Consider the following 23,241-nt stretch of genomic DNA (forward strand, 5'->3'; position numbering starts at 1 on the left):
CTTATATATCTTATAGATCTTATCTATAAATCTTACAAGTAAGACCAGATGTTATGGGACAGGTATTATGGGGTTAGTTCTCATTGCAACAGCAAGTTGAAAAAAAAAACCAAAACGGACGCTCCCCTTTCCTCTCCCTTAGCTCTCCTGCTTGTCGTCTTAACTTTTTTGTTGCCTCTTTTTGCACTGCTTTCCAAATCTCAACATTGGAACTATTTAACTGGCCACAACGAAATAGACAAGATGTTGGGTTTGGGGGAACCTGCTTGTCGTGACGGAGTGGTTGTTGCTGGACACGCGACGGACTCTTGGGAGAAGAAGGAGTGCCGCGTGCCTGGCGACCCTTTTCTGTCGAGGACGTGAAGATATCCACCTATTGGGAATTATGACAACAGGACATCTGCTGATTGGATTAAGCGTTGCTCTGGTTTGTCGACAAATTGGAAGTTGCTGGCAGTCTTCAAAGTAGCCCAAAGCTGCCACAAATGATTGGAGGATGCGGGAAGAACTGTGGACACTTGTGATTTGGATCACATCGGACTGTCTGCCCCGCAGGATTTTGAGGATCAGTCATAGACAATTTAGAGTGAAAAGAAAATGTTATTTTCACTCGCCTACAAAACATTCTAACTTGGATTTTTTCCCTGGCTTTGAGACTCTCCCGAAGGACAGTGCAGCAAAGACACAACAAACTCCCTTCTTGTCTCTCATGGACACACACCTGTTGTTGTTGACTTTGGACTTATCGGCTGCACGACATCAAGGCCGCGGAACAGAGACACACTGCAGGCTTACACACACACATGCATCCACAAAAAAATATACGCCACACACACATACCCCACCCCCAATCGAACGCCCTTGACGCAAATCCAATAGGGGTGATGGAAGGATGGGCAGCGCCTGAGAGCTGCGGCCTGCAACCATGGCCCCCCACTCCCTGCCCTCTGTTGCTATAGATATCTCGAGATGTACGTTGTAATATGTATATGTGCTTTGCTATGGAGGTTTTTTACCACTCCAGACTGGGGCCCCCTTAGGAGCCCAGTCTAGATTGTATTTTTTTACTCATCCTTCCCCAGCGTTGCCCTTTTCCCCATCTTTTACGGGGCGCCTTGTGGCGACCCATCAGCGTTCCTGTTCTGTAACCCTGTACACTGTTTGTCTAATCTTGAACGTGTTTGTGCTGAAAACCAAGTTTCGTTGTACTTGTGCAATGACAATAAAGACCTATCCTATCCTATCCTATCCTGGTGGGGAGGACGTTAATAACTCAAAATGCCGGTAATATGCGGTACCTCTGTACTTTGACTAGCGTGGGCTCATTCTGTTCACAATGCAAAAACTGTCCATCAACATGACAGCAGTAAGGGGATTGTGTAAGACATGGTGTCCAAATTTAGCAATTTAGCAATTGTGATTTTATTTTCAAACTATTCCGGGGGCCAACATAAAAAAATAAGCTTTTGGCTGAATCTGGCCACTAGGCTCCACTCTTGACAACCCTGATGTGAGAAGTATGCTGCAAACAATAAGTGTGCAATAATAGAAACAAATAGAAGTGCGTCAGTGTCGAAGTATTAATGATGAAAGGAGCTGGTCAGTTGATCAATAGCAATGCTACGGAGTTGAGTGAAACAATCAAAGGGGTTTGAAAACTTACACTTTGATAATTTTGTCGAGTCTCTGTCTGTTGTTGCTGGGTGTGTGGCTATGCCTTGACATCTCCAGTAGCTTGTCAGCAAAAGCTGTATAGTCAGACTGAAAGATAAAATGTAGTACAATTCAAGATTCAGTGTTCATTACAGATGGCCACAGAAAGATTTGGCATTCTTTCAGGCATATGCACGTCTTACAAACCCATAAAAGGGTTGTCTGTCAAAGTCCGTAGATGGCCTTGCTTCTTACAACAACTCATACGCACGTACCACAGCTGACTTGGTTGTAAATCACAACACACAGTCAAAATTGTGCTGTTTTGGGGTCTGCAAGCACCAATTCAATTCTATTTTAATTAATTTCAATGGGCGACGATGATTTGTTGTACGAGTGTTTTGAGTTACAAGCCCGGTTATAGAGCCAGTTTAGGTACTAATGTGTTAGGATATTAGAAACCATAGAATTTTGACTGACACCTGAATTTTATTTTTCAGTGAGCGCTTTAAGCCACCTGACATTGTTGACAAAATCAAAAACAAAAAAAGACAGCCCTGATATACAAATTGACATAAACAATTAAAAGTAACGTGACAAACATAAAAACGTCACAAAAAATGTAAATGAACATCAGACCTGGTTTTACTGCAACAAGTTATTTTCATGATACATGCATTTTTCCTGCTGGTTTTTTCCCCAACACATTTCTTTTCTTTTAGTGACAGGCTCTGGGAACTCAGTGAAGGTAACCTATTTTCCTTATTTGGAATCTGAAATTTTTTTTCTGTGGTCTTCATATTATGTGCACTTTTTCACATTCTCTGCGTTCATTTTGCTGTCAGTCATCCTTGCCCAGAATGAATAGCCAGAAGAAGTCTCCACGGATGATGACGATGACATGGTGGCCAACAGAAAGAGGATTAAAAAAGGTGGACATATCGCAAGGGAATATAGTATGAATCCTTAAAGTAACAGTACTTTGTGACACGTGCAAGCATGAGGATGACATGCAAAGCCAAAGCAGCGCCATGGCAACAGTGGCAGGGCAACGACGAATAAAGAAAGAATATTGGATTGAATATGGAATACCTATTATTAGATTGCATGTATTTAGGGCGGTGGGGATCTCAATGATGTCATCCTTATTTGCATAATAATTCATGGCTCATGTGAATATAAATTATTTTTATAGCTATAAAACATTAATTCACAATTCATAAGTAATTTATATATTCAGCAATAACTTCCATTTATCCATATGCTTCCCAATATATATGTGTATCTATATTTATAAATGTGTATATCTATATTTATAAATGTGTTTATATATATTTATAAATGTGTGTATTATATATACTTATATATTTTTTATTTATTTATACATTTAATTATTTATGAAATACCTGATTCTGATGACTTGCATTGATTGGAATCGGACAGGGTGTTCACAGTAGTACTGATAACTTCCACATTTTTTAATTTAATTGAGAAAAAAAGTAATTTCTGTTTGTTTAAAAACACAATATTGACATGGGTCTTACTGACTATAAAACAATTGATAAATGGCATCCCTGCCCAGCTTCAACTCGTTAAATCCTCTAAATAGGATGAAAAGCTGAAAGGTGTTGCATACATTTTACCAGTGTAACTCATTTATCCAAATTCATACAGGATGTTTCTCCAGAACGCAAGTTTTGTCATATTGAAAACGAATCAATTATACTATTTGTTTTTTGATTGTCCCTTATCCCAATTGTTTTGGACTGAACTTTTATTTGTTCTGTTCAGTACTTACCATACAATTTCTGAGTCAAAAAAGAAATTATTTTGTTTTTACGTTGTAAATTTCATCAAGAATTGGGCAGTGCAATCAAACTGTTATGTCTTTAAGGTAAATTTCATATTCATAAATCCAGAGTATTATCCTGCAAGCCAAATATTTTTTGTTTTATTCTGAATTTTAAAAAATGTTACAATGACAACAAGAAAAGAAAACATGAGATAACCTCTTACATTGTATTTTTTTTTTTTTTTTTTAAACGATCACCATCAAAGAAAATTTAAATGTATAGCCTGATACCTTATCTGCTTTTATTTTAAAGTTAAAGTACCATTGATAGTCACACACACACTAGGTGTGGTGAAATTAACCTCTGCATTTGACCCATCCCCTTGTTCACCCCCTGGGAGGTGAGGGGAGCAGTGAGCACTGAGCAGCAGCGGTGGCTGCGCCCGGGAATCATTTTGGTGATTTAACCCCCAATTCCAACCCTTGACGCTGAGTGACAAGCAGGGAGGTAATGGGTCCCATTTTTATGGTCTTTGGTATGACTCGGCCGGGGTTTGAACTCACGACCTACCGATCGCAGGGCGGACACTCTAACCAAAAGACCACTGAGCAGGCCTTACTCTAGTGTTCTCCCTTGCGGATGTATTTTCTTGTTTGTTTATCTTTTTCTTTGTGTGTTATAACTTATTGTTATTATATATAAAATACTTGGTTATTGTTATTTTAATTGTTAAATAAATCAAAACTAATACAGTTTGAAAAAATAAAAAAACTAATCTCATTGGCCCCGTTTTCTTCAAGCCCTTGTTAAATAGAGCAAAACTAATGACGTTTTAAAAGAAAAAAATAATCTCATTGGCCCCGTTTTCTTCAAGCCCGACCGTGATTGGTCCATATATGTGAGTTTTCTTCGTCCCCACCCCCTTGGCGATGATTGGTCCATACATGTGGGTTTTCTTTGTCCCCACCCCCTTCACGAAATGTCGAGAAGTCAGCGACGACGTGACGTCATTCGACGGCGCCACACACGTGGGACGAGCTCCTGAGCGACGCCACACACGCGAGCTGGACAACATGGCAGCAGTGCAGGCTCTCGAGATTCAGCTGGCGCAAAAGTTAGCGTCTAACGAAAAGCCCATCCGAACTAAAGCTTTAAAGAAGCTGAGGAAATATATCAACGTCAGGTCACAGAAGGCGACAGGTAAGCAGGCCACGTTTAACGCTACAACTTTGATAGCATGATTGGCAACGGATACTAAACCAGTTAGCATTAGCAGAATGTGTACCGGTATCGGCTGAAAAGTGCTTAAAAACGTCGAAAGGCACGCGATTTAACTTAAAAAATAGCACACATTTCTGTCATAAACGTATCGAGTCAATGAAACATTGTAAAAAAAACGTTAACACCCTCCACTTCTTGAGACTTACAGCCCAGTTATGTTTAAGTGCTTGTTAAGTCATAGGAATAATGTTTCCTCTGTAAACTGAACACTTGTCTGAAACTTGCATTACATTGAAGTAAGCTATTTATTTTAAAGAGTGCACCATTTTACAATGTACTATCACTATTTACAAAACAGATCTCCACTCAAATTATTAATTCCTTAGTCTTTTATGTGGTAATTTGCCATTAGAGGCATGATGTCTGAATTGAACAGACATTAAATACTTAAAGTAGGGCTGGGCGATATGGCCTTTTATTAATATCTCGATATTTTTAGGCCATGTCCGGATACACGATATATATCTCGATATTTTGCCTTAGCCTTGAATGAACACTTGATGCATATAATCACAGCAGTATGATGATTCTATGTGTCTACATTAAAACATTGTTGTTTATACTGCATTAATATATGCTCTTTTTAAACTTTCATGCAGAGGGAAATCACAACTTAGTCAATTGACCAAAACTGTATTTATTAAAGTTATTAAGCAGTGGCACAAACGTTCATGTCATTTCAAAATAAAGTGCAAGATTGTCAGAGACATTTTAAAACAAGCTATGAGTGCTCTTTTGTGCGTGATGTCACTAAGATGACATATCAAAACAACACTAAATTAAAGGCCTACTGAAATGAAATTTTCTTATTTAAACGGGGATAGCAGGTCCATTCTATGTGTCATACTTGATCATTTCGCGATATTGCCATATTTTTGCTGAAAGGATTTAGTAGAGAACATCGACGATAAAGTTCGCAACTTTTGGTCGCTGATAAAAAAGCCTTGCCTGTACCGGAAGTAGCGTGACATCACAGGTTGTGGAGCGCCTCACATCTGCACATTGTTTACAATCATGGCCAGCAGCGGCAAGAGCGATTTGGACAGAGAAAGCGACGATTACCCCATTAATTTGAGAGAGGATGAAAGATTCGTGGATGAGGAAAGTGAGAGTGAAGGATTAGAGGGCAGTGGAAGCGATTCAGATAGGGAAGATGCTGGGAGAGGCGGGTGGGACCTGATATTCAGCTGGGAATGACTAAAACAGTAAATTAACACAAGACATATATATACTCTATTAGCCACAACCCAACCAGGCTTATATTTAATATGCCACAAATTAATCCGCATAACAAACACCTCCCCCCTCCCGTCCATATAACCCACCAATACAAATCAAACACCCGCACAACACACTCAATCCCACAGCCCAAAGTACCGTTCAACTCCGTAAAGTTCATACGGCACATATATTTCCCCAAAGTTACGTACGTGACATGCACATAGCGGCACGCACGGACGGGCAAGCGATCAAATGGTTGGAAGCCAAAGCTGTACTCACTGTAGCGTGTCTGCTATCCAACTCAAAGTCCTCCTGGTTGTGTTGCTGTAGCCAGCCGCTAATACACCGATCCCACCTACAGCTTTCTTCTTTGCTGTCTTCATTGTTCATTAAACAAATTGCAAAAGATTCACCAACACAGATGTCCAGAATACTGTGGAATTTTGCGATGAAAACAGACGACTTGATAGCTGGCCACAACGCTGTCCCAATATGTTTGCACAATCCGTGACGTCACGCGCAAACATCATACCGAGACGTTTTCAGCAGAATATTTTGCGGGAAATTTAAAATTGCACTTTACTAATCTAACCTGGCTGTATTGGCATGTGTTGCAATGTTAAGATTTCATCATTGATATATAAACTATCAGACTGCGTGGTTGGTAGTAGTGGGTTTCAGTAGGCCTTTAAAGTGCACTTTTTGTACAGAACGCCACTACAATAGTTTAAAACAAATAAAGTGCACTTTTGTGCATGATGTCACACAAGATATTTCAATAAGTGTCGAATAAAAATGAGCTGCACAATAGGAGATCAAATAGTGTATGTCCTTCACTATGTGGTAGGTTACTGCGGACGTTATCTCCTGTTGTTGACAATTTTTTTCATACGGTGTTGATGTGGAAATGGTTGCCTCTGCATTTTGTTGGTGTGGCACCGAGCGGAGATGTTGACATGCGGAGTTTCAAGCACTCTTCATTCTCTAGCGGGTGACTTTTCAAATGATGCTACATATTAGCAGTAATGGTACTTTTTGTATCAATGCTTTTGCCCCACACTTGACAAATTACAGTTGTCTGTTCAACATATTCCCGCTTGAAGCCAAACCATTGCCAGACGATGGACCCCGGGCTGTTTTTCTTGGGAATTAATTCTTCCTTCATTTGTTACCAGATTCGCACCTTTTTTCCCTCGTATTACCACTCGCACCACAGCTAACGTTACCCATGCCGTGAGGGCGTATACGTACGTAAGAAGGTGCGCTTGTTTTATCTCTCTATGAGAAGCAACTAGCTGTCTAACATAATAATTTGTCCGGTGTTCACATATATTTGATTTCCTATTATGCAGCTAATTTTTATTTGACAGTTATTGAAATATTTTGTGTGATGTCATGCACAAAAGTGGGCAGCACGGTGGAAGAGGGGTTAGTGCATCTTCCTCACAATACGAAGGTCCTGAGTAGTCCTGAGTTAAATCCCGGGCATGGGATCTTTCTGTGTGGAGTTTGCATGTTCTCCCTGTGACCGCGTGGGTACCCTTTGGGTACTCCGGTTTCCTTCCACCTCCAAAGACATGCACCTGGGGATAGGTTGATTGGCAACACTAAATTGTCCCTAGTGTGTGAGTGTGAATGTTGTCTGTCTGTCTGTGTTGGCCCTGCGATGAGGTGGCGACTTGTCCCGCCTACCGCCCGAATGCATCTGAGATAAGCTCCAGCGACCCCCCCGTGACCCCAAAAGGGACAGGCGGTAGAAAATGGATGGATGGATGGATGGATCATGCACAAAAGTGCACTATGTTTGTTTTAAACTATTGTAGTGGCGTTCTGTACAAAAAGTCCACTTTAGTGTTGCTTTGATATGTCATCTTAGTGACATCATGCACAAAAGTGCACTAATAGCTTGTTTTAAAATATCTGACAATCTTGCACTTTCTGTTTTGGAAATTACCGTATTTTCCGCACTATAAGGCGCACCTAAAAACCTCCAGTTTTGTCAAAAGCTGACAGTGCGCCTTATAATCCGGTGCGCCTTATATATGGACAAATATTGAGCCACAACAAACTTCATTTTCATAAAGTTTAGGTGTCGCAACTACGGTAAACAGCCGCCATCTTTTTCCCCTGTAGAAGAAGAAGTTCTTCTACAGTAAGCAGCCGCCCCCGTAGAAGAAGAAGCGCGCGGTGAATGCTGGGATATATGACGTTTCATTTCCATTTGTGTGTTTATGTAAAGACCCCAAAATGGCTCCTATTAAGTGTGTTGTCTGTCTAATTATAAATAATGCAGACGAGGCGTGTTGGCTGAGTTCTCAACGTTTACTCACAGCGTGCTCATAACCACATTCTAACTGCCGGCATGGCGAGTCTTGGCGACATACAACGCTTCTCAGGGCTACCGCGCATGCTCGTGACTCCTGTTGCATGCTGGGTAGTGTAGTTGTTATATTCCCTAGCCTAGCTCATAACATCACATTAAAAGACACGCTTACGCGCTTAATTCAATACTCGCCGTCATTCCGGGTGGATTGACAAAAGAACTCCAGCCGCTAGATATTAGTGTCAACAGGGCATTCGAAGTTAGACTGCTAACTGCGTGGGAACAGTGAATGACAGAAGGCGAACACACGTTCACCAAGACGGAGAGAGCGCCGGACGACATACGCCACTATCTGCCAGTGGATCGTAAAGGCCTGGGCTGATTCAGTCTCAACTGTGGTCCGAGCTTTCAGGAAGGCAGGAATTGTCACTGAACTGCTGGACAACAGCAGCATTAGTGACTTTGACGAGACGGAGCCGGCCATTTTGGATGCCGTATTCGCCCACTGTTTAATTCGGACACCGAAGAAGAAAAATTTGAGGGATTCGTGAATGAGGAATAACTTCATAAAGTGAGCTTTACATGTTTATTTTGTGTGTTGTGTGACATTAATGTTTGAGCAACGTTGAGTTATTGATATATTGTTATTGCTCTGCACTATTTGGAGTGTTACTATATTGTGATAGCACTAGCGTTTGATTTACGTAACACGAGTAAATCAGCTGTTTATTCATTTTGGGAGTGAACAGAGTTGTCAGAACGCTGGTTTGTAATCTATTAATAAAGTTTGACTGACCTATCAGACTGTTTTGTTGACAAAGTTTTGAAATATGCCATTCATTGAAGGTGCGCCTTATAATCTGGTGCGCCTTATAGTGCGGAAAATACGGTACATAAATTTTTGTGCCACTACTTAATAACTGTTTAATAAATACAGTTTTGGCAAATTGATTTAGTTGTGATTTCCCTCTCTGCATGAAAGTTTAAAATGAGCATATATTAATGCAGTATGAACAAGAATGTTTTAATATAGACACAGAATCATCATACTGCTGTGATTATATGCGTCAAGTGTTCATTCAAGACTAAGGCAAAATATCGAGGGATATATCGTGTATCGTGACATGGCCTAAAAATATCGAGACATTAATAAAAGGCCATATCGCCCAGCCCTACTTTCAAGTGCAATAAGCTTGTATTTGTCGTATAATGTAACATTGTAATTGGAATGTAAACTTTTAAATCTCCAAGTTAAAAAAAAAATGGCTAAAAAACAGTTTTTCTTGCTTGCCATGACCTTCGTTCATTTTTTCTAATTAATGTACATTTCCTGGGTTCAATCCCTCCCACCTCCAAAAACATGCACCTGGGGATAGGTTGATTGGCAACACTAAATTGGCCCTAGTGTGTGAATATGAGTGTGAATGTTGTCTGTCTATCTGTGTTGGCCCTGTGATGCAGTTCAGATCGGCTCCAGCACCCCCCGCGACCCCGAACGGGACAAGCGGTAGAAAATGGATGGATGGACATCCACATTTAAATTTTACTTTAAACATGTGTTTTGTGTGTGCTCTATTTCAGCAGCACCATGGAAACTGTTTGCATATTTAAAGTTCCAAGCAATCCAAGTGGATTAAATTTGATACATTTTGATTGTCATTTTTTCTAATCAAATTAATCGATTAATCATTGCAGCCCTACTGCTTTTACTGTTTTTACTGTGCTAAGCTGGATTTTCTTATGAGACCAAGTACGGGTTTATGATTCTGTGCAGATGGGTTTACGAGTGAAGAGCTGCTGAAGCTATGGAAGGGTCTGTTCTACTGTTTGTGGATGCAGGACAAACCCCTTTTACAGGTATGTTGCGTTTTGTTCTTTTTAGACATCATCAAATGTCTTTCAAGCTTTTCACACTCAAACTTAAATGGCAGTATTGTGGTTAATGTCTTTAACCTCCTACAACGAGCAGTATTTAAATAAAGAGCGGACTCACACACAAAGACAACTGCAGTACTCAGTGTCAACCTTTTTTACCCAAGTAACACATTTAGTAGAAATTTTAGAAAAGGCGTGCATTCTTGGCGATAGGAATTTTCAAAATTGGGTCCCAAGGACCCCATCAAGTTATAAAAATGGGGTCCCACAGTAACCCGACAATGGGTCTAGTAGTTTGTGTAACCGTTTTGAAAACAAATTATAAATGTATGCATTATCCTGTTATATCTCACATTCTATATTGTTTTGGAAAATGTTGTCATAAACGTTACTTAATTCATTAAAAAACTAATGCAAAAGAAAACACATTTTTATGCATATGTAAATTTATTCAGTTATAAACATTCACTTTCTTTTTTCCTTCATGGATCTAAACTTTACCGCTGCCACCCCAAAATCAAAGTTCTCTGGCTGACGAGGACCACTGACACATCTCATCCGTGCATATTTTACTAGAATGCCCCTGTGAGCATTACATTTATCAAAATCAAGTACCTACTGTACTGTTCACTTGTTGAAATACCCTTTTTAGAGCAAATATCTACCAAAACTTCCGCACTATAAGGCGCACCTAAAAACCTCCAATTTTCTCAAAAGCTGACAGTGCGCCTTATAATCCGGTGCGCCTTATATATGGACCAATATTGAGCCACAACAGGTCTCGCAACTATGGTAAGCAGCCGCCGACTTCATTTTCCCCCGTAGAAGAAGCGCGCGCTGCATGCTGGGATATATGTGTGCGCGAGGCGTGCCGTTTCATTTCCATTTGTGTGTTTATGTAAAGACCCCAAAATGGCTCCTATTAAGAGACACGCTTACGTCGCAGAGTTTAAACTCAAGGCGATCAGTCACGCAGTAGAACACGGGAATAGAGCAGCAGCGAGATAATTTAACATTAATGAATCAATGGTGCGGAAGTGGAGGAAGCAACATGATGACCTGCACCAAGTAAAGAAGACTAAATAGAGTTTCCGAGGGAACAAAGCGAGATGGCTACAGTTGGAGGAACAACTGGAACAGTGGGTTGTTGAACAGAGAGCAGCAAGTAGAAGTGTCAGTACAATCACTATTCGAATGAAGGCAACAGCGCTAGCAAGCGAACTTAACATTAATGAATTTAAAGGCGGTGCTTCTTCGAGGGATTCGTGGATGAGGAATAACTTAATAAAGTGAGCTTTACATGTTTATTTTGTGTGTTGTGTGACATTGTTTGAGCAACGTTGAGTTATTGATATTTTGTTATTGCTTTGCACTATTTCGAGTGTTACTATATTGTGATTGCACTAACGTTGGATTTACCATAACAGTATCAGAATGTTTTTTACATGTTTATTGAATCAAGGAAAAGTTCCCCTCCACTATGTGATATAAATGCACTACATGTTATACCTTGCTGTTGTTAAAAGATAAACAAAACACCACGTCACTGACTTTACATCGGAGAAAATAATAAAACAGCTGTTTATTCATTTTGGGAGTGAACAGAGTTGTCAGAACGTTGGTTTGTAATCTATTAATAAAGTTTGACTGACCTATCTGACTGTTTTGTTGACATTCCCTTTAGCGCAGCTCCATCTAATGGATGCATAACGTAACCCCAGCCTCTACTGTAGCGTCTATTCTATGCGCCTTATAATGCGGTGCGCCTTATAATGCGGTGCGCCTTATATATCAACAAAGTTTTAAAATAGGCCATTCATTGAAGGTGCGCCTTATAATCCGGTGCGCCTTATAGTGCGGAAAATACAGTACTTTGCTGCTGCCAAAGATTGATTTGAAGGGTATTTCAACAAGTAAACAGTACAGTAGCTACTTGATTTTGATATATGTAATGCTCATAAGGGTATTCCAGTAAAATATGCAGAAATGACATGTCAATGTGAAAGTACTACTTGAAATCAAGTTTTGGCAGCAGCAAAGTCGTCGTTTGGGTAGATTTTAGCTTTGTCAAGGATATTTCAACAAGTAAACCGTACAGTAAGTATTTGATTTTGATATATGTAATGCTTATAAGGGTATTATAGTAAAATACGAGTGTGTAAATTATGTGACGTGTTAATATCAAAATATATTACGTTGAATCACTTTTTGTCAGGCAATATTACATTTAATGAAAATTTTACATAAATGAATACCTCCAGACACTTTATAAGTATTTATTATGTGCACAAAGAAATAACAGTTACAATTGTATGTATCTTCCAAACAAGAAAGAGGTTTTATCACATCAACATCGGACCAACAACAGTCCTTTAAATCTCATTAAAACCACAGAAAAGGCAAACTGTCATTTTCTGGACACGATAGAGGCTTTAATAATGTCAAAAACGCAGCGTTACAATAACCACGAAGATAAAGTGTTTGTCTTACACCTAGTAATCAGCTGGGGAAAGACGAAGCCAAGCAATGCAGGTTTAGAGAGCGGTGCGCGCTCCCGCAAAGGAAATCTATTTTTGGCGGGAATCACATTTTGGCACAACACCGGCAAATGTAAACAAAACAAAACACCGGCGGAAAGCGATAATCGTTAAAAAAAAGAAGCAAACCAGAGTTTTGACCTCGAGAAGGCAGGGTCGATACATTTTTTTTCCGTCCAAGCGGTAAAAAAAAAAGATTTGCGTGCCAGCGGCGCATCCTTTCTGATTTCAAAGCTTTAAAAGACAAAAAAAGTGCATTAACGCCAACATTGGCATGCAAGGAAACACAAGTTTTAAGTCACGTCATGCGTAATAGTGAAATACAGTGAAAAAAGTATTTTCCTTTTCAGCCATGAATAGTGATATAACAAGTAACGTTACTATGAGTCAATCTAAGGTCTCGTTTACACTGCACACCAAATCAGATTTTTTCCCTCAAGTAACAGAGCAGATTTTTAGCCAGTCTAAAGGCTGCAAAGTGCTTCAAATCTGATCTTTTCGCATCAGATTTTGTCCACATAAGGAGATAGTCCAAATCTGATTGGAATTTGATGTTTTCAAACGTAAACGCAATGCGACCTGAATTGTCTTATATATGACTTTTTGTCAGTTTTGAGTGAGCTACGCCACTTGTGTGTGCGGGGAAAGACGCAATCGCCAGCGGAAGTGGATACTTAATTTGCGGTGCACCATTTGTCAAGAGTGCACAAATAATAGGTTATATGTAATATATGAATATATATTTTGATTCCGAAGAAATAATGATTGTTATAGGACCGGAATTGGCGCTGTGGTGCATTTGCTTACATGTGAGTAAAAAAATGAAGCTCCCACAGATCCACGCTGATGTCTGTGTCTCCTCTACTTAACAGCCATAAAAAGATTAGAACCCTCCCAAATATATTGGCATATTAAAGTAAAAAATAAATGTTTTAGTTTAATTTATTTTCACGTAAAAAACACTCATTTTTAACACGTGGCAACCATATCTATGGTGGCGACTTTTTTTAAATCTTGTAATAGTAGCGACTTTCTCCCGGTCAACTTCCTTTGTTTTCACTTTAACTAACTGCAGTTGCAAGTGACAGTGAGGCCACATTGGGGGCACACGTGTTTACACAGGAGTCTGATAAAAAAAAATCACATTTCACTTGCAGTGCAAACAGTCAGATGGAAAATAGTTTATTAAAAAATCAGTTTTGGGCCACTTTGGCCCAATCAATCGCTCTGGCTGGGGGCGGCTCAAAATTAGATGGAGGCGGCCGCCACGCAATTTTGAACGCAGGAAAAACCCTGGCATTAGTTCCGAAAATCTGAACTCAAACTATTGAGGCTTGCGGAGATATTTGTAAAACAATCTTGCCTTCCTTCAACATTCCTCCTCACCAGCCATATGCAATTTGTACAACTTGTGAGGTTGTTCTAACATGTGACTTCAGCGGATATCTCCTTACATCAGGGGTGGGCAATTAATTTTCACCGGGGGCCGCATAAGCAACCCGAGCACTGCTGGAGGGCCACACGACAATATTTCAATTAAATTTTGCTCAATGTTATTTTTGATATACCGTAAGATAAATAATGATGATGATAATAATAATAATAATAATTAATAATAATAATTTAATTTAACCTAACTTAACTTTATACTAAAGCAGATTGCTTTTGATGGTCACTTTATCCTGCATTATCCAGCATTTTTCCCCGTCAGATTTGGACAACCATCTGTTGTTAAAAATAGTTTTTAATCATATTTATTTTATATTGTTTTTTATATTGGTTTTATATGTGATTGTTTTTTCTTTTTATTCAGTCATTGGTGGAGCTAAGGATAATATTTGAATATTGTTTTTAATATTGTTGTGCAGCACTTTGGAAACATTTTGTTGTTTAAATGTGCTATATAAATAAAGTGGATTGGATTGTCACACCTGCCAGCTTGTCCCATTTCAGTCCTAACATGTCCAAACACGCATTTACCTATGTGAACAAGTCATTACCTGTGGTTGTCTCTTTAATTGACTGCATGGCTGCCAGCTACTCCGTGATTTGAAAGTCTGCAGTTATCCCACGTAAGAAGAAGAGCAGCTGGGCGGTGTCACGTACATCACAGCTCTCATCCAAAGCCAGCGAAAAACAGTCCATGTCTCCGGGCATACAGCGTAACAAAGTCCAATAAGCACTCCTTAATAAACTCTCCGTCAGAAAACGCCTTACTTTTTCTTGCGCTTTTGTGAGAAAGGACGAAACTTGTCCTGACGGCTGCATCTCTGGGGGTGTGAAATATGGCAAAAAGTCCTTGTTGGGTTTGCAGTTTTACCATCAACGCATCAGCCTCCCTTGCGCGCGCTTCATCAGACACATTCCGGTATTTTCCCTCGTGTTTCATCGTGTAGTGGCGATTAAAATTATATTCTTTAAACACAGCAAGCTGTGTACCACAAATTAAGCACATGGCTTTACCTTTAATTTATGTAAAGAAATACTTGCCAGTCCATGTCTTGTTGAAAACACTGCATTCCTCATCAACTTTTCTTTTTTTAGCGTCTCATCACTTGTCTCTATGCACCTTAACTCACAGGTTCCCCCCGGACATATGGCCATAAATAACACATTTCAAAATAAAAGCAGCACAGTTGTATTGCGCGCACGACATAGATGTTTTTTAAACTTTATTTTGTAATTTGTGATTGCGCCGTTCAATTCACTCACAATCGCACTAGCGCGTATGTCCACACGGAAGTAATACAAATAATGCTTTTCAAAACAAAAGCAGCACCGTTGTATTGCACACTCGACATAGATACTTTTTGAAATTTATTTTGTAATTTATGATTGGCCTCACACGGGCCGGACAGGGATGCGCAAAGGGCCGGATGCGGCCCGCGGGCCGTAGAATGCCCAGGTCTGCCTTACATGGTAGAGGTTTACCCGAAGAGCTTTGAAAAGTCCGTCATTGTAGTCAGTACGTTTTGTATACCTTCTTTTTCTCTATCTTGTTGTTGGGCAGACTGGCTCGTACATGAACATACATGCAAAATCCTTCGCTGTTGCCCTTTTCTTATAAAAAGTATTGTGTAATTTAACTTTATCTGTCAGTTACATGTTGCCATTACATGTTGTGTAGACCACATATTCTCAAACTGTGATACGTGCACCACTAGTGGTACACAGCAGAGGTATGGACTCGAGTCACATGACTTGGACTCGAGTCAGACTCGAGTCATGAATTTGATGACTTTAGACTCGACTTGACAAAATGTAAAGAGACTTTCAACTCGACTTGGACTTTAACATGAATGACTTGTGACTTCACTTGGACTTGAGCCTTTTGACTTGACATGACTTGCTACTTTCCCCAAAACCCAACGATTAAAAAGTTATTCGGGAGCGCTCCATATCTTCCAAAGTGTTCGTGTGTGTCTGTCTGTCAGGGAGTGTGCACTCTGTCAGCGTGTGTGTCTGTCAGTGCAATAGCCAATCAAATTAGATCCATGTTGATTTCGTCCCACGGCATTCATCCGATCAAATTACAGAACAACCAACGAAGAATAGCTCTCAAACAACGCGCCAATGAGGAAAAATGACGCCAAAGATAGCTTCGTTCGGGTATTAAAACTACGACTTGGTCAACAAAAAACGAATTGCAACAACTTCCAACTTCGTTCGACATTTGAAGTTGCAAACAGAACGGTAAGTTTTGAATGTAAGTTAACGTTTGTTGGCTAAGTAACGTAACTTTTATTTGCTGTGTAGTTAATTCAGTGAGGCTGTAAACTCACTGCTAACGTTATAACCATAGACATCTTATAAAGTAGACGCAGCATCGAGCTCTACTGGCGCTGACGAGACGCAGGGGCGCCATCTTGGAGTGGTGATCAGTGCAATTCATTTGGCAGCAGCAATGAACTGTCAGCGCATTTAATTCATCTTACCTCACTGAATACCACTGATTTTCACACGCTTTTTTGTCATACGTGTAGCTATGATAAAGGACACATGTTTTGGCGTGTTTTATTATTCATAGTTTGCTTAACAGTAATAGACTATTCTTATATACTATAAGTGACCAGACGTCCGAGATCAAAACTGGGAATAAAAGGGGGAAAAACGGTCAGCTATTTTTAAGTTCAAGAAACAATATGATTAGGTTATATAAACATGCGTATATTCTACATAAACAATGTATGAATATATTAGATATCTATATATCTTAGGGACCTATAGACTGTATCTCTGTTGCTGCAGCAGCAGAGTTTATTCTGTCTTGACACTTTGTATTGATATTTTGTATTACATTCTTTCCTTAAATTATCATGTTTACAGTGATTGTTTTATATGTATTTTTTATGTATGTCGCTTTGGATAAAAGCGTCTGCCAAATACTTTAACATATATAAACACCTGAAAGTCTTTAAATCAGCTAAAACCACCAATTTGTTTCACTGGATTCAGAATAAAACCAAATTCTGTTTTACCCAACAATGTTAGTATTTGAATATTGTTACTTGAAGACTTATTTCTGGTTACAATTATACTGTTAATAAAGTATTGTCTTATACTTTGCCTAAAATGAGAACACATCATCAGTGGCGGCTGGTGAATTTTGTTTTAGGTGGGGCTGAAAGTTTGTAAACCAAACCCCTGTAGGGGGGACATCCTCCCCTAGAAGATTTCTTTGTGATTTTCACATACAAATATTGAAGATCTTTGCTCCTTCTCAACTCTGTGGTAATATTATTTTCACAAAATACAACCAATAGTACGTTAATGTTAAATCTTACTTGTAAAAAGTAATCCCCCGATTCCTATTTTCAACAGTCCGCTCATTTGAGCAGGAAAACGCTGAATACCAATCCGGCATCTTTGTTTTCTACCTGTCAACTGTCAGTTAAGGCTGCTCGCCGACTCCTCATCACCACTTCAAGATGGTGGCCAAATTGCTCGCGTCACAGCAGCCAATGCTGCGTCTACTTATAAGATGTCCATGGTTATAACGTCATTGCAAACATGGCAATCTGTTGCATCCACTGCAGTTCGCTACCTTAGTCATACTTTTTGTCAAGTGATTTTTTTTAAGCAGGGTTGCTTGAGGTACCTACACATAACGTTACGTTAGTCAATGTATCACACACAGTAACGTTAGACGGCGGTCAGCAGCTACGTGTATTTTAGCCACCTACAAAAAGACAAACATAGTCAAATAAAGGTCAGTTAAAATGTATACTATATTAAGAATATGTGTACATATTGCATAGGGCCCTGACCTCTAAAAAGTACAACTCTGGTCATGGTTATGTTCATGTATTTATGTTTTTCATGTGTACGCACACATAAACACACATACAGTATGAGATGAGATCAATGAGATAAGGGAAGAACAGGATAGAAACTGCTGTGGAAGTAGTTACAATGCAATATGCCATGGAAATACAATGTTAACACTTTTGTGCAAATAAGTACAGTTGCACTTGTTTTTTCAAATGTGTTTATTCTGTAAAGGAATGCGTTTGATGCTTAAAATGACTGCTATATAGTGCTATTATGAAGTGCAATGTCAGCACTATTTTTTTTCCTGCAATTTCAAATGCACTTGTTTTAATAAATAAATACAGCGTTTTAAAAGCATACACAATCTGTGTAAATATGTTAGTCTGTGGTTAAAAGGACTTGAAAGGACTCAAAATGCAGGACTTGGGACTTGACTTGAGACTTTCCAGTCTTGACTTTGGACTTGACTCGGGACTTGCCTGTCTTGACTTGGGACTTGACTCGAGACTTGAGGGCAAAGACTTGAGACTTACATGTGACTTGCAAAACAATGACTTGGTCCCACCTCTGGTACACAGGCTCCATCTAGTGGTACGCCAAAGAATCACTTGATTTAAGTACAGTGTTTTATTTTCCTATATTCAAACGGTGCTACTGTTCAAACTGTGTATAATATTAGAATGGCCAAAAATATGAAATATACTTGTCATAAATAAAGTCACTCTCTTGTGTTTATTGAATAATTAGGCCTACTATGCTACTGTATTTTAATGTTGGTCATTATGGTGGTACTTGGAGAGAAGTTTTTTTTAAGGTAGTACTTGTTAAAGAAAAGTTTGAGAACCTATAAAGTAGACCATAAGAAAGTGTTTTAAATGTATAATTATTATTATAATAATAAAATCCAATAATGTAGGTGTTTTTGCTTTTGTTTACTTATTGTGCACTGGCCACTCTAATTTGCTAAAAAAAAAGATGTAGCATTCTATACCACAAATTTAATACATCATACGATTTACAACAATACAAGAAAATTCTAAATTTGACAAGATAAACTTTTAAAAAACAGATTCGATAACTTCACGGTGAATTTACTGAGGAATTTGTGAAACTGAAACAATACAAAAATAATTGTAAGTTAATGATACTAACAGACACTCATAAATGTTTTAGCATATTAGCTAATGGCAATGACACTAGCTTGATTACATTACAATAGCACGTACAAATATGCATAAAAACACTCCTAAAGACATTACTCATGGGACGGTTTAGTGGGTATGAATAGTTTTAGTTGTAAAACTTGCAAACGTTGCCTGGGGTGATGAATGACGAATCCATACGAGTAGAAGGGCTATGGATTGCTTGAAGACGGAACGGCTCTTTTACTTCCGATTGAAAGCAATAAACAGAAGGAAATACTGTAAACGTTCACCCCGCAAAACCTGCAGTGAGCAAACCTGCCCAAAAATGGGGCCATAGCACAAACAATAACACAGCTTTTCTGTGACTTTCCTTGTGTTTTATGATTTGCAGTATGGCCGTTAGCAAAGAAAAATCCATAAATTAGCAGCACCGTTTCATAAACTGCAGGATTAAAAGCGTAGGAAAAAGGTAGAGGTTTATGGTTCGGAATTTGCGGTATTTAACACACCGCATGTTTATTAATCGCTCCAAATGGAAATAAAATTCTAATCCTGCCAGAACATACTGCACACCATCTTATAATTAAGTTTTAGATGTATTGTCCTATTTTCCAATGTCTATATTGTTTCTTGTCCGACGCTTATTTTGTATTTTCCTTGCAGAGTGGTTACATTGAATATTTATCTTAACATCGACCACACTTTTCGTCTACAGGAGGTGCTTTCAAACTCTGTCTCCAGTCTGATCCACAGCTTTCATGATGTTAATGGACGTAAGTTGCAAACATTCAACCTTATTTTGGTTCAATTCTAAAAGCAACAAATCCAACCATGATAGAATCATTTATGGAAATGTGTTGCAGAGTTCTTGTATGTGGAGAGCTTTTTTAAGACCTTCAAAAGAGAGTGGACCGGCATTGACAGGCTGCGAATGGACAAGTTTTTCCAGGTCGGTGTGTAGCAACCTTTAGTGAATTTTGTTTACCAAAACACTCTTTGCACCTGTACATTTTTAGATCTTGTACTTAAATGCAGCCTTAACATTTCATACACTGATTTTAAAAAGGAAAATACTAATTAGGGGTCTTCCAATGTTCAATATAATCGCTCCGATATTAGTATTTGAATTTTACAATCTAAAACACATTTGTCAATACAAACAAGTATCAAATATTTATAGTTGCATAATGCTGGCAAATGTCTAAGTCAGGTCGGCAACCCAAAACATTGAAAGAGCCATATTAGACCAAAAATACAAAAAACAAATCTGTCTGGAGCCGCAAAAAATTTAAGGCCATATGTGTCTTATAATGAAAGTAACACATGACTTAAGTGTCTATATTAGCCTACTATCAAAATGACTTTCGCAGGCTGAAGCAAATCTTCGTTGACAGAAATGTTGAAATGTATTATTTATTCTACACATTTTTACAACATTAAAAACCATTAATAAATCAGAGGCTACTCAGAAGGTGAGATACCTCCTGGAAATTACTGGCTTTTAATGGCCAAATGTATAGATGTGTGTGTCCAAGTTAAAGGAAACTGCAGGTTGTCTTCTTTTAATAGATTTATTACAATCTTTGGCAAGCTAAGTAATGTTTGCTGTGGTCTGGAACAACATGGCACACAAACTTAACTATCTGAAATGCAGCCAATATTACATACAGATAATGTGTCATGAGACATGCAAAACTAAATTATATACAAAGAGGATAAAAGTAAAGGATATTAAGTGAGCTCAAATATACCTACAAATGAGGCATAATGATGCAATATGTACATACAGCTAGTGTAAATAGCATGTTAGCATTGATTAGCTTGCAGTCATGCACTGACCAAATATGCATGATTAGCACAAGTCAATAACATCAACAAAGCACACCTTTGTGCATTCACGCACAACATGAAACTTTTGGTGGACAAAATGAGACAAAGGAGTGGAAGATTTTACATGTAAACAAACCGTTGCGATCGTTTGTGTTTTTGCCCCATCTTTTTCCCATTTTAAATCATTTTTAAAAAAATGCTCCAGGGAGCCACCAGGGCACTAAAAAGCCTCTTGCGGGTTGCTGACCCCCGGTCTAAGTTATCGGACAGCCACAGATTGTCCGTAACAATTTGACATGTGTATTTAAAGACTGATCTTTCATAGCTGAAAGGCATGGTACATTCTTCTCGTCTTGACCAATGTCCATCTCAGTCTGTAAGGCCAGTCAAATACTTTTTTTGTCAATTCTGCCATGAAGCCCAGCATCCTGAAGTTGTCCCTTTGTCCTCTGTTGAGGCTGACACCTGCATGATGTTTGCTTTTTTGGAAAAGTGATGCCTAACTTCTGAGCACACCAAAATGTTGTCTTTTTTGTTTCCCTTTAATGCAGCTCGTCCGCTTCATGTTTCGGCAAACCTTTGAGATGCTCAAGAAAACAAACTGGGAGTCCAGGTAATCACTATAAACGTTCAACATATTATTTATTTGAACCATTCTTTTTCCAGGGCTGGGTGGCTGTACAACATGCATCTGCAACGATTTTTAAAAACAAGAATGAGTTGCACACTTTGGAATTTTTGATTTTCTTTCACCTACAAAAGGTCAAAATAAGGCTCAAATACTGTATATACTCCACTTACGCTTGTGTTATTTGTTTAAATGACTCTAAAGCCAGAAAGATGGTTATGAGCCTATTTACACTATCAACCAGTCAGGATTGTCCTTATCTGATGTCACACATTTGATAATCCTTTAGCAATTATGTTGCTCAGCTGAAAAAACATTTTCATTCAGTTCAGTTTTTACAGATTCAAAATGTCTGAAAACTGTCTTTAGAGTCCCATTAGGCTACTATTGTGCTTCAGAAGGAAGGCCAACAATCGGTTGTATTAAATCTTTCATTTAGTTATATAGTTATATTTATTGTTAGGGTAATATGTGTGATCGACAATATGTATGATAAAAAATATCCTCCATTCCTAAATAAACTGCAGTTTTTTACGAGGTTAGCGCCGTGCATGGCAGCTCCCACCATCTGTGTCTGTGTGTCTGTGTGTCTGTGTGTCTGTGTGTCTGTGTGTGTGTGTGTGTGTGTGTGTGTGTGTGTGTGTGTGTGTGTGTGTGTGTGTGTGTGTGTGTGTGTGTGTGTGTGTGTGTGTGTGTGTGTGTGTGTGTGTGTGTGTGTGTGTGTGTGTGGAAATAGTGTCAAAGCACTTTGAGTTCCTTAAAAAAGGTAGAAAAGCGCTATACAATTATTTACCATTTACGAGTATTATTACCACTGGATGACAAGGCTAAACATGTTACACAAGCTCATTGTTAAGCTAGCTGCTAAGATAGCTTTAAACATAGAAGAAATAATTGCTTTGTAAATTTTAAGAAGTGTAAATGAAAATGTGTGATAGCAGAAAGTAAGCAGTTATTAACAGGAAATCCATTCTGGACAATAGTCTAGAAAGGATAATATTACATGCAAAGAAAGACGGAGCAATACATAAATTGGTAGTGTTGATACCAAATGTAGTATTATTATATGATAGATACTAGAGCAGGGGTGTTAAACTCGAATACAGAGTGGGCCAAAATTAAAAACTGAACAAAGCCGCGGGCCAAGGTTGAACAAATTAACCTTTTATAGCAGTGGTCCCCAAACTACGGCCCGCGGGCCGGATGCGGCCCGCCAGCGTCCAAAATCAAGCCCGCGGGAAGTCCCAAGTATTAAAAATAAATAAATAAATAAAATATTATTTTTTTCTGTCATTCTTATCCACTTTGTACCGCTTGCTACTCACGGTGTCTCCTAGCCGCTCAGGCAAATCATATTGTCTAAAAATGCATTTTCTCATTGATAACGTGACATCATCGCGCGCGTGGAAAGTGCGCTATGTATATCTAATATATATATATATACATATATATATATATATATTAGGGCTGTGAATCTTTGGGTGTCCCACAATTCGATTCAATATCAATTCTTGGGGTCAAGATTCTATTCAAAATCGATTTTTTTTTCAATTCAACACGATTCTCGATTCAAAAACGATTTTTACCCGATTCAAAACGATTCTCTATTCATTCAATACATAGGATTTCAACAGGATCTACCCCAGTCTGCTGACATGCAAGCAGAGTAGTAGATTTTTGTAAA

General features: G+C 38.7%; 1 protein-coding gene across 2 annotated transcripts in view; it reads left to right on the forward strand.

Annotated features, from left to right (window-relative positions):
• Positions 1–4,360: 4,360 nt before the first annotated feature.
• Positions 4,361–23,241, forward strand: part of LOC133663345 (ribosomal RNA processing protein 1 homolog B-like) — a 39,472-nt gene continuing 20,591 nt past the window's right edge. For both annotated transcript variants that reach the window (XM_062067751.1, XM_062067752.1), the window contains exons 1-5: positions 4,361–4,646; positions 10,046–10,128; positions 19,815–19,872; positions 19,963–20,048; positions 21,481–21,542. In XM_062067751.1, the coding sequence (XP_061923735.1) occupies positions 4,376–4,646; positions 10,046–10,128; positions 19,815–19,872; positions 19,963–20,048; positions 21,481–21,542 (560 nt within the window). In that variant the 5' untranslated portion in view covers positions 4,361–4,375. The remainder of the gene's footprint in view (positions 4,647–10,045; positions 10,129–19,814; positions 19,873–19,962; positions 20,049–21,480; positions 21,543–23,241) is intronic.

Source organism: Entelurus aequoreus, linkage group LG13 (genome assembly GCF_033978785.1).
Source record: "Entelurus aequoreus isolate RoL-2023_Sb linkage group LG13, RoL_Eaeq_v1.1, whole genome shotgun sequence".
Classification (NCBI taxonomy): Eukaryota; Metazoa; Chordata; class Actinopteri; order Syngnathiformes; family Syngnathidae; genus Entelurus; species Entelurus aequoreus.